Source organism: Ambystoma mexicanum, chromosome 12, assembly GCF_040938575.1.
Source record: "Ambystoma mexicanum isolate Mex_15411 chromosome 12, UKY_AmexF1_1, whole genome shotgun sequence".
Taxonomy (NCBI): domain Eukaryota; kingdom Metazoa; phylum Chordata; class Amphibia; order Caudata; family Ambystomatidae; genus Ambystoma; species Ambystoma mexicanum.
Window position 1 is genome coordinate 131,632,180 of NC_090936.1, and position 13,635 is coordinate 131,645,814.

A 13,635-nucleotide genomic window follows, 5' to 3' on the forward strand; every position below is an offset into this window, starting at 1 on the left:
CCTTAGGCAATTAGGCTCTCGGTTTGCTGCAGAACATCGTACAACTATTCTTCGAGCCATAATCAGATTCTAAAATCTTATGAAATAAGAGTGAAACAAAAGTCTATTCAACAGCTTCTATTCGTACAAAACAATGCTGAACAGAGAATCTCCAATACATCGGAACGTAAGCATACATCTCCTGTTCTCAGAAAGCTACATATGTTTCCGATGAGGGCACAAGTTGCATTTAAAGCCCTAACCCTTATTCATAAGGCCAAGTAAGGTCAAGCTCCTTTTTTATTTGAAAGCACTCTTCCTTTGGCCCTCTGCCTTGGTTACTTTGATTGAATAAGCTCTCGACTGTTGTTTTTGTGCTGTGAGTGCTAAACTCTAAAATGAACTTCCTCAGAAGATTGGACATATGTCTGATTTTACCATCTTTAGGGAAATAAAATAAAAACTTCTCTTCTAATCGTTGCCACCATTCTTTCAGCTGCTTGTTCCTGTTCTGCTGAAGGCCTGAGCTTTGATACCCATGGGTCTTTTGCACATAATAAATACTGAATCACAATCACTATGGAAATCATTGGAACACATGAAAGCATTGATGCTACAAAAAAGGAAAAAGAAACAAAAAAAAAAACACAAAAACTGAGGCGGCAAAATCTCCCAGCTACTCACAATATCTGTAGGAAGAAATCCCAAACAAGGATTCTTTCTAGGCATTCAAGACCTAAATTCTGATTTCACAAACCAAAAAAGGTTAGACTTGCACTGAAGCAGGAAGAAAACTAGGATTACCAGAAAAGCCTAACGGACATAAAGGAAATCGACAGCCATGGCATTATACGGAGACAAGTAGCTGGAGCACATAGAATTGGCTGCCATCCTGCTTGGAGCAGTGAAATTGATGAAACCCATGATACACGCGTCACTTATTTCTACCCCTGCATGACCCCCAACTGTTGATCACCATTTTAGGGCTTAAACACTCTGACCAGACTGATTCTCCAACGCCACAAATGATTAGTGTGGATGAGCTAATGGCCATTCAATGCCTGTTTTATGTGGGTTCCCAAAGAGGAGTGTTAGAACAGCGCAGGCAAATACTGAGTAAAATAAAATGGAGGTGCATATAGTTTTACAGCATCCACCATATCTGACGTGGAGCACATGAAGGACAGTCACAGCTGTGAACAATGACAGCACTTTCCTTTGTGAATAAAGAATGTGCTGCCACTGAGGCACATTGTGCCCTAACGGCCGGCCACTATTTGCGCAAAGGGTCAAGTACCAAACAATGCCGATTTGTGAAGCAGGGAATTTTCGCAATGCTCTTGTGAATCGAGTTTTTCAGTTGAAAATATACCACAAGCGCTGAATTGGTAAGGAAATGTGCTCTCAGTTGCAATTAGATTGCAGTTAGGTTAAAAGATTGACTAAATAAACAAGCAGTGGGAAATTCAATATATCTCTGGCTTTGTAAATATAGAGAGCAAGATTGTTTTGAAGGGCCGTCAAGGACAAAAACAGATGACCGTCCATATTTGCCAAGACAAACCTGCTAGTTGTGCCAGTGAATATTATGGTAGATTTCCAATGTGTTCCCTTTGTCATGACTGCCATGTTGACAAGCTAACCAGTGCCTTACATGCATGTCCCGGAAGTGAGATAGATTACATTTGCATATCCAAAGGCCCGTCTGGACAATGCATTGTTGTGTTCTTCCTGTAAGTCATGTTGTGTTGCATTACTCTACCACTTGTTGTGAAGGTAATATCCCAATAATTAGCAGGCGGGTTTGAAAACCACGATTACGTGCTGTGGTAAACAGGTGGTATTTTAAATACCACCTATTTTACTGCTAGCCCCTAACTCTTAATAAGGTCATTGGTCTTCCTACAACGATCACATGCAGGCAGCACTGTCACTCAGTCACAGTAATCAGTGATTGGCCTCTTAAGAATGATCAGAAGTTGTCGAAAGTGTCCATGCCCGTTTACCCTCTGCTTTTTGCAAACTTTTTGAGAGGGCGTAATGGGGCATTCACCTATAGCCATGGACCCCTTGCCTTACATCCAGGGTGAAGAAGAATGGATTGGCGCTCCCGCTTTGCTCTGGTTTTGATTCTAAAGTTTCAGAAATGCAAGTACTCGTGATCATACGAGCATGAATTACTTCATAGCAAGCCTTGCTTTTAGTGCTGGCGGTCTGAAAATGTAACATCTCCTTTTGCCAGTTTGCTAAATGGACAGTTCACAGCCACTTGTCGGACAGTGCTTTAGCGAGGGGAGGGCGATACAGTTACTTTTAAAACTTTTCCACTGAGTTAAACCCGAATTTTGTTTCAATGTGTCTTTTTCAAACAATAATTGCAAGTTTGAGGAAGGGTAAAACCTGGAGAAGTGGAAAAATGCACACATCTGGAAATTGTGTTTGGTGCCACTTTTAAAGCAGGTATCAGTTGCTGCCTGGTCATTGGTATAATTATGGGTTTCTTTACAGGTCGTTTATGCATATGCTCAGTGAAAATCATTTGTAACGGGGGGGGGGGGGGGTAACTTCATTAAGGAGTGTTGTGTACCACACAAAAATAAAGGAAAAAAAAACGAATATTCCAGTTTGGTTCCTAAAGAAGAGCGTTTTTTTATGAATTATAACATCTGGCGTTGCGCTGGGCAACTCTCCACACCTTAGTTGTTTAACCGCCCATGCTAGCGGAAAGACCATATAAAAAGATATGCTTGGGTCCATCCCAAAATGTACAGTCCATCCCAAACTGCTGGCACATCCCCTCTGCAATACCTTGCTGCCATCAGCCTTCGCTTTTGCATAATTTCTAAAGCAACCTCAGCCACTTCCATTCCGAAACCACAAAAACCAGCCACCACTATGCAATCATTGCTCATGCTGTCTCTTGTTGTGCTGAGTGACATGAGAAATCATATCTTTAAATTATTGGACCGGGAGGATAGCTCAGCAGCAATGCACTTGTCTTAGCAGCAAGACAACAATGAGCTGCATGGGTTAAAAAAAACGGGTCTAGCGTTTAGAGGCTGGACTCCCGCTTGAAGTGTGCTATAAGAGCTCAGTTTAAATGGCAAATTTTTCTAGTTGATTTGGCCTTTCTTCTGTCATGGTTCTCAAATAAAATTCCAATGGACCCTAACTAGTTTGCAGTACTAATGTTTGTATTTAGCTCCTTTTTGTTCCTCGTGTCCTGTATGGACGGTGGGACTGTGCATGTTATTTGTTTTAGCAGATGTGGCAGCATGGGCAATGCATGGAGGTCACATGACAGTACTCTTAGGATTAGGCGTGTGACCAGGTCCAGTTAGCACCTACTCAGAGGATGGCCTTCGAACATTCTGTATTATCACGACAAACATTGCCCTACTGCAAAAATGCATAGACAATCCGCTAGCAGATTTTTTTTTTTTTTACTGGCAAATAAACTTCAAAATTGTATAGCTGAAGACCGAGACCCCATCTGCTTATTCTTGGTGATCCTGTAGCCCATCTGCCACTATTAAAAAAGCTGCACTAAAGGTTTGTGATCTGACCATACTGTAAACCTCCTTCCCCCAAAGGAAATATTTGAAATGGATGACTGCCCAAAACATCGCCAACGCCTCACGCTCTATCACAGAAAGGCTCTCCTCAGCCCCTCTGAGTGGTCTGGAGGCAAGCGCTCTCACCTTTTCCACCTTGTTAACATCATACTTAGCGTAGCCCCCAAACCCAATGTACTGCCATCAACCACAAGCACCATACTGTCATTGGCATCAAATTTCCCTATGGAGGGAGCCTGTACAATCCCTTGTTTGATCAATCTGAAAGCTTCCTCACATTGTGTGGACCACTGAAACCGTACCCCCTTTTTTAATAAGGCCCTTAATGGTGTGGAAATACAGGCAAAGTCTCTCACAAACTTGTGGTAATATTCCGCTAACCCCAAGAAGGACCTGCCTTGATCTTTATCACTGGGACATGTAGCTTTCTGAATGGCATCCACTAGACTTAACTTAGGTTTAATACCTTCCCTTGACACCACATGACCTCATTATTCAACACTACCTACAGATAGTCTACATTTACTTCACTAGACTCTGCATATACCAATATGTCATCCTGAAGAATGATCACATTCTGAACACCCTCCATCACCATCTCCATCACCCTCTGAAAGACAGCGGCTGCTGAAGCCAATCCGAACGGCATCCTGCAGTATTTGAATGTTCCCTTAGTGGTGATGAACGAAGTTATGTGTTGACAGTACTCAGAGTGGAATTCGATGATATGCTTGTGATAAGTCGATTACTGAAAAGGTATTCGCCTTGCTCAATGTGGCCAACTCCTCACTGATGATCGGTAGAGGGTGACGATCCACCAAAATGTTCTTATTAAGGTCCCTCAGGTCAACACAAAGTTGTATGTCTCCACTGGGCTTTGTAGCTACAACTGGCGACAACCACTCCAATCCTTCTACTCTCTCTATAATGCCTCTTTGAAGTAATGTTTCAATCTCCTCCTTCACTTTGTTTTTCAGATTCTGTGGAACCAGCCTGACTGTGTATTTTCGGAACGGCTTTCTTCTTTAGTCTAATTCGATGTTCATAACCTTCTAATCTCCCTAGCTCCTCAGTGAATACATTTGGAAACTCCTTTTCCCACTGGTCTCTCACTTGTGCAATTGTGACTGGACTCTCAGCATTGGCTTGCATCCTTATCCCGAGCTTCTTCTGCTCACTCCAGCCTAACAATGAGGATCCTTCTTTGGTGACAGATACATCAGCTTCACAACTCCTTCCCTTAAATTTGATGGTAGTTGGAAACTTTCCTAGAAACTCCATTTTGACGTTGCCATATGCATAGGGTTCTATGCCCGGATGCTTCAATTGTTCAATGTTACCATTTGCGCACTTCTCGAAGGTTTGTCTAGACCGTATTGTCCATGGGGAACAACTATCCACTTGCATGGTGACTATCTTGCCATTGACCATGAAGACATCAATTGGCCCCTTATCACCATTGGACACATCTCCAAAGACTCTTTTGTCTGGGGCAAGATCCTAGTCTATGTTTGGATGCAAAAATCTTATATGCAAAAAAATTGTTGTGTGTGTATACGTTTGTCCGGCTATACAAAGCCACTCTGTTGAACCCACTGCTACCAAATTTTGCATGGATTGTTAATTTGTCTGAGGCACGATCGTAGTCTATGTTTGGATTGCAAAAAGTGTACTCTTTAGACACCCTCATTTACTGATGCTCAAACAGATTCACTACAGTCGGTACTAGAAGGAGGCCACATTTGGAAAAGTGTCTGAAGCAAAATGTTCGATATGTTGGTTATTGATTTAAAATGTATTACTACTGTATACAGTTTGAAACTGTTTAAAGCATTTTTAGAGAATAAAAACAAAACAAAAGATTTAAATTTTGTTTTTATCACTCCACTCCAAATATGGGAAATGGCAAGTTTACAGTTTACTTGAGTTCATTCACGAGACGAGAAGCTCCATCAGATGCAAAGCGAAAATCAATATCAAGAGCTTCTGAAACACAACAAACAGCAGCACGACTTTCCGCCAGAGGACAAGAGCAACTTTCTCCAGGGCAAATGAGATGCCAGAGCAAACTGAAGGAAGATTTGCTGACATGAGGACAAGTGCAACATCCTCGAGGGCACATGAGACACCACTCGATCAGGACACGGGCAACGCCGAGTACCCAGCTAGTACATAATAAAGTGCATATAACCAGCAGGGGGAGGGGGAATTACCCCTTTAGAGCAAATAAATACTAACACAAGAGGCTATGGTATGAAAATAAAATTAGATACTAGGTAAACCTTTCTAACCACCTGACAAACTACTGGAATAGTTTGTCATGACAGTTGGTACGTGGTTCAACGCAACAAGGATTCTAATTATGTATTAAACAATGAGAGACTGATAAAAAACAGAGCTGCATCCTGCAACTATAGTTCCATGAGACTAAGGCAACACTGGTCGGAATTCACAGTACATGGCAGTGCCGTAAACAAATATTGACATGAGTTGTATTTATGCAGGAGAGGATAATTACTATCTTGATGTTTTCTTTGCAGTTTATTAACAATGTGCAATTTAAGACCTTAACATCTTCGTCATTCAGTTAGACTAAATCCAAAATTCGAGACGGCCCGCTCGGAAGCAAAAACCCTTCCTTTGACTAGCTCCATTTGGTGATTAGAATCAAGCCTCGCTAAAACTGAAACCTCAAACAGTACCGTAAACTGATAAAATTGCAACTAAGGGCCATTGACGTTTAAAGGCATGGCCATGCTATTCCCCAAAACAGTTAAGACAGAAAGATCAAAAATGATGTCTGGAAATGTTTGAGCCATCACTTCTCCACTAGAAATTCCTTTGGGTGACACTGCATGCCATTGCTTTTTCAGGATTTTATGAAGGTTTGCTGATTTTTTTTGCCAAATGGCACGTTCGCCTAACTTATTTTGCTCAATGTTGCTGCTTTGTATATGCCAGAAACAGCAGGGGGAGACCTCTGCACTCTCCTGCTTAGAACCCCTTGCTATATACCTTACCCCAACTTACCATCTACCCGTTTGTGGTTCTAAAAAAGCAGAAAATAATGCGGGGGAAAAAAACACTTCAGTGAAGTTGCCATTCAGAGGTGTGTAGTACCTTAAATCTGATATGTCCGGTACCAACTGTAAAGCATCATTCCCCAATAAGGCTGAAAAGTGTCTTAGGTAGCTTGTGTTCTTATACAGAGGGAAGCATGATGAAATACTTTGCTTTTGTTTTTTGCAGACAGAAAAACTATGTGGCATCTTAAACTGGAACAAACTTTCAATACATATGTCCTCATTACAAGTTTAACGGACCGGAAAAAAGTGCCGGTAACAACATTTACCGGCACCTTTTCCGGACCGGCAAACTACAAGTCTGCAGGTAGTTCTGGCACCTACATGTGGATTATTCAGTGAAGCACCGGCACCGTTGCTAACAGTGCCATTGCTTCAAAGTTCCCATTCACGTGGAATGGGAACTTACCGTTCCTCCGCCACCCGCAATATCCCGGTAAGACCGGTATATCGGGTGAGGGGAACAGTAAGTCGAGTCTGCCGGTAAAGACTCAAAGCATTTTTCAATGGCTTTTTCAAATTGAAAAACACTTTTGTAAATCAGGCAGGCCCTGGTGTTCCGTGACCAATTTTGAGAATGCTTACTTTGAAAACAGTTTTTTCATTTGACATTTTCTAGGACATTTAGTTATCAATGTGATCGAAAATTATACGACTCAACTTGCGCAAAGTTGTAATGCTGTGGTCAATGCATTCATGCAGCATAGTTTTAAGAAAATATTAAAAATTCTTGAATAGGAGTATTAACTTTGTGGATTTTCAAAGCAAGCAACTAAGCCGAAAATTTGAATCCATGTCTAAACTGGCCCTCAGATATCTTCACAATAAAGTGTACTCACACAAAAAGTTCAGATATAATTGACAATTACATCACCTTATCAAGTGCACACTTCACAGGGAAAAGGTCTGGCTCTAATCAAAGGTCAATGGACGCCTGATTGTATGTCAACATTGTGTTTTCAAGTTCTCTAGCTCAGGTGGTGTGTTTGAATTTCAACCTTTCATCATGAAAATTTCCTATTCATGCACAAGTCACGTGTTTCAATCAAATCCTTAAAAACAGAACACCTTATTGGATCAAGAAAAAAGTGTTCTTCTGCTCAAACTCAACGCAAATGTCAATTTGGAGATGAATTGTTTACCAACGCCCAAAACAGCAGAAGTAAAAAGAAAACAGAACTCCCTCTTGCCCACAGGGCAAGTTAGTGAGTTGGCAGAAAGCGCTCCGATAGGATTGTCAGTGTGCAATAAAGCAGAAGAGGTCATGTTACTTATGCATGAATCGTCCCATAAAAGGGAATTATTAATCTACTTAAGTTAAAGAAAAGGACCGGTTCCGGTCCCTGTTTTAAATTAAAATTTTTAAAAATGCCTCAAATTTGTCAGGAAAATGACCAACAAGTATTAAGTTTACACTCATTAAAACCAAAACTTTTGGAATGCAGTAAATTACTAACTTTACAAAATTGGATTGTACAGAAATTAGTGTGACCAGCTAAATCTGCTTTGGAGACTTGGGTGAAGGAGACATTTTTACAGGATGTCCACAACGGCTTTGCTGACTATTTTTGAGCTGGGGGGCAAACAATGTTTCAACATTGATCTCCTAATATGCATGGTCTGCTTTAAACATTAAAAAGACTGAAGGTTGAAAAATTATTAATGAATCTTAACCACTGGAAATTGTACGGGCAACCCTCCAAACCATTGATTCTCAGACTGCCATGCCATTACATAAGGCGAAAGAACATATGCAAATCAGTCTTGATTCAGTCCTCAAAAGGGTGAGTCAGGCCCAAATTGTTAGGCCATGTGTTCTTTGAACAGGCAGAAAAGTAACCACGGACACTTATTGGCCCACACTAGTGGGGGTAGCTGGAGTCCATAGACACATCAAACTCTGGACCCACGTTTCCCCTCCCATTTAAGGAGATTAGATGGGAAAACAGAACAATTATTCTGCCTGCATGTCACCAATGAGAGAAATTAGTATGAAACACATTTGTTGTATACACGCCGAGGCATACGGGATTTCCCTCAGTGGTTTGGGATAGACGCCTTCCTCACTTCTAAAATGGCATAGACCAGCCAAAAAACACAATTTGCAGTGGTTAAAAAGATATCCTTTAAGCATTTCCTCCAATCAAGGTTGTGTTTTGTCAGTATAGCATTACCTACACGTGTACTGTATTGAGGCAGAAGATTGTGGAGCCCACAGAGGGCATGTCTAATATTCATGGGGAATCAGAAGAAAAAAATAAAATAAAAATTAGCCATGGGGAAGGGACGGCTTCTGTTTGCTAATTGCGTCACGCCTGGATACTGAAAGCAGTGCTTCTGCTGCCCTTCCCATAAATGGTTGTAAGGTAAACCCACAGGATATGTGTCTATGCCGGACAGTAACTTAGGAGCAACTGAGTAATGGGGGAACCCATAGGGTCTTTTCTGCAGCCACAGGTATCTCAAGGCCATTTAATGAATTGGTGACCCCATTAACTAGAGTGAAACTAAAAAGAACTCTTGCTTACAGAAATATCAAGCAAAATATAGTGAAATTCAAAACAGAGAAGCTGGCCTGGCCATCATATTTCATCTTTAAAGATGGCCTTCCTCAACTCTGGTATAGATAGATGCAATGGGGCCTTAGGATGTGGTTGCAAGGGTGCATCCTGTTTTACGGGATGTTTAACAAAAACACTATTACTACTGGTCATCTTCCACGGAATGCATGAGCATTCTTATTATACGCGCTTTCCCCTCCCCGCCTGAGAAAATGTACATCAGTGGCGAGCTGTTCCAAGAAGCCGGAAGACTTCAGTTTACATCAATTCTAACCTGGCAACTTTCCCCAAGCACCAAATCTATAGAGTAAATTCTCCAAAGCACCAACATGAGACCCAGCTCAAAGCAGTGCTCTACAAGAACATTCTATGAAAACTGTGGTAATTAGTGGCACTACATCCTCTTTAAGACGTTGGGTAAGTTTTCACGCCCACAGCTTCTGTCTGCGCCTTGATCATGGCTCAATCAAAAGGCAGATGGAATGCAAATGGATTTTATATGGAAAAACTATGCTACTACTATTCATTTATTTTTAAATACAAAATAATGGAGTCTCTTATAAATGGTGGGGTCTTCCAAATGGAGGCCTATCAATAGCCTTCTGCCAAACATTAATGTTTCACAAACAAGTCTGTATAGTGAAACAAAAGCCATACAATCCTTATTTAACTGGATTAAAAATGATAAGAGGCATTCGCAACCCTGGGGTCTAAAATGTTTGATATGGCCAGTGCAATAGGCACAATATACTGAACCCACACTATCCTTAAAGCATTCATTAACACCTCGACGTGAGCGTTTCAAGGAATAATTCGGTTGCAGCTACAGAAGAACTGGTCTTGAATAGTTATAACATTATTGTGGGCAAGCATGGCATCTGTATTTTAAGTTTCAATAACAGCAAGAGGTCAGCAACTACAATACCATAGACGAACAGTAGGCTGCGGTGCGTGCTAGAGCCTGCACAGTTAATATGTACATTTCACTCTACTTTAGTCACTCTTTATATGCCGTTTGTGCCTGGGAACATGTAAAACATTTCCTGCTGCGTGTATCCTTTATTAAGTAGTTGCGAGTTCGAAGAGGGAGGCTAACGTGACTAAAGAAATAGCAGCAGGAATCTTGCAGCATTAACATGCACAGACGTACACCCAGTTAATAACACTGCTTCTGACATTCCAGCGTAGGATAAAAAGAGGAAAGTCTTATTTTGTCGTGGTAATTATCATGGACGGAATTAATGCTTTCTCAAAATAGCTCTTAAGGTCTGTAAACAACGCGAATTTCCATTCTGAAATATGTTTACTCCCCCACACGGTGAAGGGCCGAATCAGAGTGAAGAAGTGTTGCAGCAGTAAACACGGGTTCCTCGTTATAAGACGTCCACTCGTTGTGGCGCTGGAGTCAACAACTTGCTGTTTTCACAGCAGCCTTGGGCGAGCGAGCATCGAGTGTTAGATGTGCTTACAGTGGGGGGGGGGAGTCTCCGCTCTGATTGTGTGCAGTGATTAAACATCGTTCTGCTCTTGCCGAGTGTACACCCCCTTCCCAGCCCCCTACAAAAAAAAATGGCATCAAAGCAATCAAAATGGTAATGTTCGGCATGAATGGGGCCCCATCCCCCACCGCGAAACTCTGCAGACTTTTCTCCATGTTAGGAAGGAAGCCGACAACTCCCCCCCCCCCCCTGTTACAAAATGGAAGCTTCCACTAGCAAACTGAGAGTGCTGCTGACACATTCCCGTGGAAAGAAACTCGAGCGGGAAGGGGGCTGTGGGGGCGAGCGAGGGAGGGGCGCGCGAGTGAAAACACTCCCCGGATAGCGTGCAAGGAGGGTGGTAGACAGGCGCTCCGGTATATCTGGGGCGAGGAGCGATGTTCTTCGAGTACCGAAGGGCGCTGTTCCCAAGTTTAGTGCTGAAAGCTGCATTCCGTCGGAACGGTGATGGATTGAGTTGTGCCGGTGGGGGGAGGGGATGGGCGAGCTATCAGGTTCACTAGAGGGCCTTCGTATTTTTAAAAACCCCGCTGTGAGTAGGAATGCGGGTGTATATAATTAAAGTGATTCTACGTGTACGGGCTCCTCAGGCTCGCCCGGAGAAGTGTGGGCAAAGTGGAGAGTGCGGCAGGAGACAGCCGCCCGCACTGAGCATTCACTGGCACCTGCTCACGGTGCTGAAAGCCAACGCGGCGCGAAGGCTGGGGCTACCAACTCCGCGCACAGCCAGCCCCGCGAGCAGCACAGCTGCCCCCGGCCTCGCGCACCCAAGTTCACCAGGCGCCTGCCTGCCTGCCTGCCTGCCCACAGGCTACAGAGCAGGCAAAGTGCGAGAGGCGACCGCTCGCGGGCAGGCGCAAGCAGCACGCTGCCCCAGAGCAAGGCAAGGGACGCGATCGATAAATCATTATTTGCAATGGAAACCTGAAATGGCTACGCTGCATCTCCTAGTACCTCAGCTGTGGCTCCCGAGCCCCGCCAGCGGGGGGTGAGCCCAGCGAAGGCCAGCTCTGTCACGCTCCTAAAACATGTCGACCAACTCAAAATGGACGCCTCGTTTATTTTACCTTTTAAGTGCAGCTTATTTTTGTAGCCCCTCATCGCAACCCAACGTCCCCCCTCTCATTATATCTTTTATACGCGTGACGCCGCTGAGATTTTTTTTTTTTTTTTTAAAAAACAAGGTGAAAATGGTGTTTCGTGAGCGTTATTTACTTTTAAATTGTTAAAAAGTACCTTTCGCAACAACATATTGTAAAACAGTGTGCTCATGCTTACTTGTTTTTCATTCAGGGCTGCTATCCTGCATTGCTTTTCGTGGATTTCTTTTTTAAGGTCGCAGTTCTGCGAGGAGAAAAACGGTATTAAAAAGCAGCCAATGAAAGGCGAGAAGAGACAGTGCACCACTGAATGGAGAAATGCGATTTGATTTTCTTCAAACGATGTTGGTGGAAATAATGCAAATGCTCGCTTGCAGCGAATCAGGGGGAAAACACACACACACACACAACAAGGAAAGTCGAGAAAAGGCAAAGATGTGCGCTGATAAAGTTTCACAACCGGTCCCAGCAGTACTGCGCTCCATGACAGCAGAGGCAATTGGGGGGGTGGGTGGGGGAAAGGAAATTACTAAAGGGAGAATTCAGTCACTCCTTTACCTGTGGGTCTTGCTTCATCTGTGTAAGCAGTTTCTAGTGACACAAAGGGAAAAGAAAAGACAGTAAAAAAAAAACGCAAAGTGTTTCAAGTTTGCAGCTATACTGGGAAGGAACAAAGAGGCGAGTAAACAGGGCTCATAAATATGCAGGTCTCGTCCTGCTGAGCTCCGGCAGCAGCGCCGCAATGTTTTACGACTCGCGAAATCCCAGGTCCTACAGGAGTGAGAAGAACAAGAACCCCCAAAGAGTACAAAAAGTCGCCCAACAACCCCCTCAAAGTACTTTGGGGAATGCGTGGAGCTTGCTTCCGACAGGTTTCCTGTAATTATTGTGCTTTTACGCCAGAGGCGGCGGCTCGGTTCTCTCCGGGCTAGGGCTGGAGTCTGCTTGTTCTCCAGGCTGTGTCCCCTCCGGCTGCAGTTCCAGCCACAACCCCCACCACACACCCATCACCATCCCTGGGCTCCATCTCTCTCTGTATTTACCTGATGGCTCTGGATTTCCACTTTTAGGGCTTCCTGCAAGCTGTGCAATTCCATGGCCCACGATCACAAACCAAAAAAAAAAAAAACACTAAAAATTACAAAAATTATAATTAAAAAAAAAACTCCACTGGATGCCCCCGTCAGACTTTTTTCAGCTTCCGCTGAAGTTAGTTGTTATAACTGGCAAGAGGAAGCGTCATCAAAATAAAGAGAGGGCGGTCAAAATTCTCCCAACAATAACAATCGGCAAAGCAACTCCTCCAGCCGCACAGCAAGTTGTTCTCCTCTTTGCTGAGGGACCGGGACTCATCACTCACTTTCCGCCGCGGCTTCGAAGTCCGCTCAAAGGCCACCAAAGCGCCTGATCGGGGCCCGTGGGTGTTTGCCAGAGGTTTCGGGGTCGTTCCTACCTGTCGCCGGGACTCAGGAGCCGTTAATTTCGGCCGGTAAAGACTTAGAAGGCGGGGGACTATATTTTCTCGGAGTGCGCGCCTTGATTTCACTTTGCCTCGGGAAAAGTTGTACCTCGGCTGTCAATGCTAATTCAGCGAAGGACCCGGATGAAGGTAGAGGGAGGAGGGGGAGCAGAACGGGGCCGTGGAGGCCTTTGAGCATGCGCGCAGCGCCCTGGCGGCCGGGACACAGAGAATAACAAAGTAATGGAGAAGAGGCAGAAGAAGTAGTCCCGGGCGCACGGAAGTTGTGCGACTTAACGAGGCAAAGCCACGCACTGGCTATGCTTAGACTTACTGCGTCGTATGTTTCCGAATGCTCCTCCCTCTTCAATAGCACAAT

At 43.7% G+C, this 13,635-nt stretch overlaps 1 protein-coding gene across 2 annotated transcripts in view; it reads right to left on the reverse strand.

The window, feature by feature from the left end:
* The window catches only part of PHF21B (PHD finger protein 21B), a 460,667-nt gene extending 447,306 nt beyond the window's left edge, over window positions 1–13,361 (reverse strand). Inside the window, exons 1-3 of one of the 2 annotated variants that reach the window (XM_069628165.1) lie at window positions 12,841–13,361; window positions 12,356–12,388; window positions 11,976–12,041 (exon numbers count right to left, since the gene is read on the reverse strand). In XM_069628165.1, coding sequence (XP_069484266.1) covers window positions 11,976–12,041; window positions 12,356–12,388; window positions 12,841–12,894 — 153 coding nt within the window. In that variant the 5' untranslated portion in view covers window positions 12,895–13,361. The remainder of the gene's footprint in view (window positions 1–11,975; window positions 12,042–12,355; window positions 12,389–12,840) is intronic. The other variant, XM_069628166.1, reaches the window with a different exon arrangement.
* Window positions 13,362–13,635: the final 274 nt, after the last annotated feature.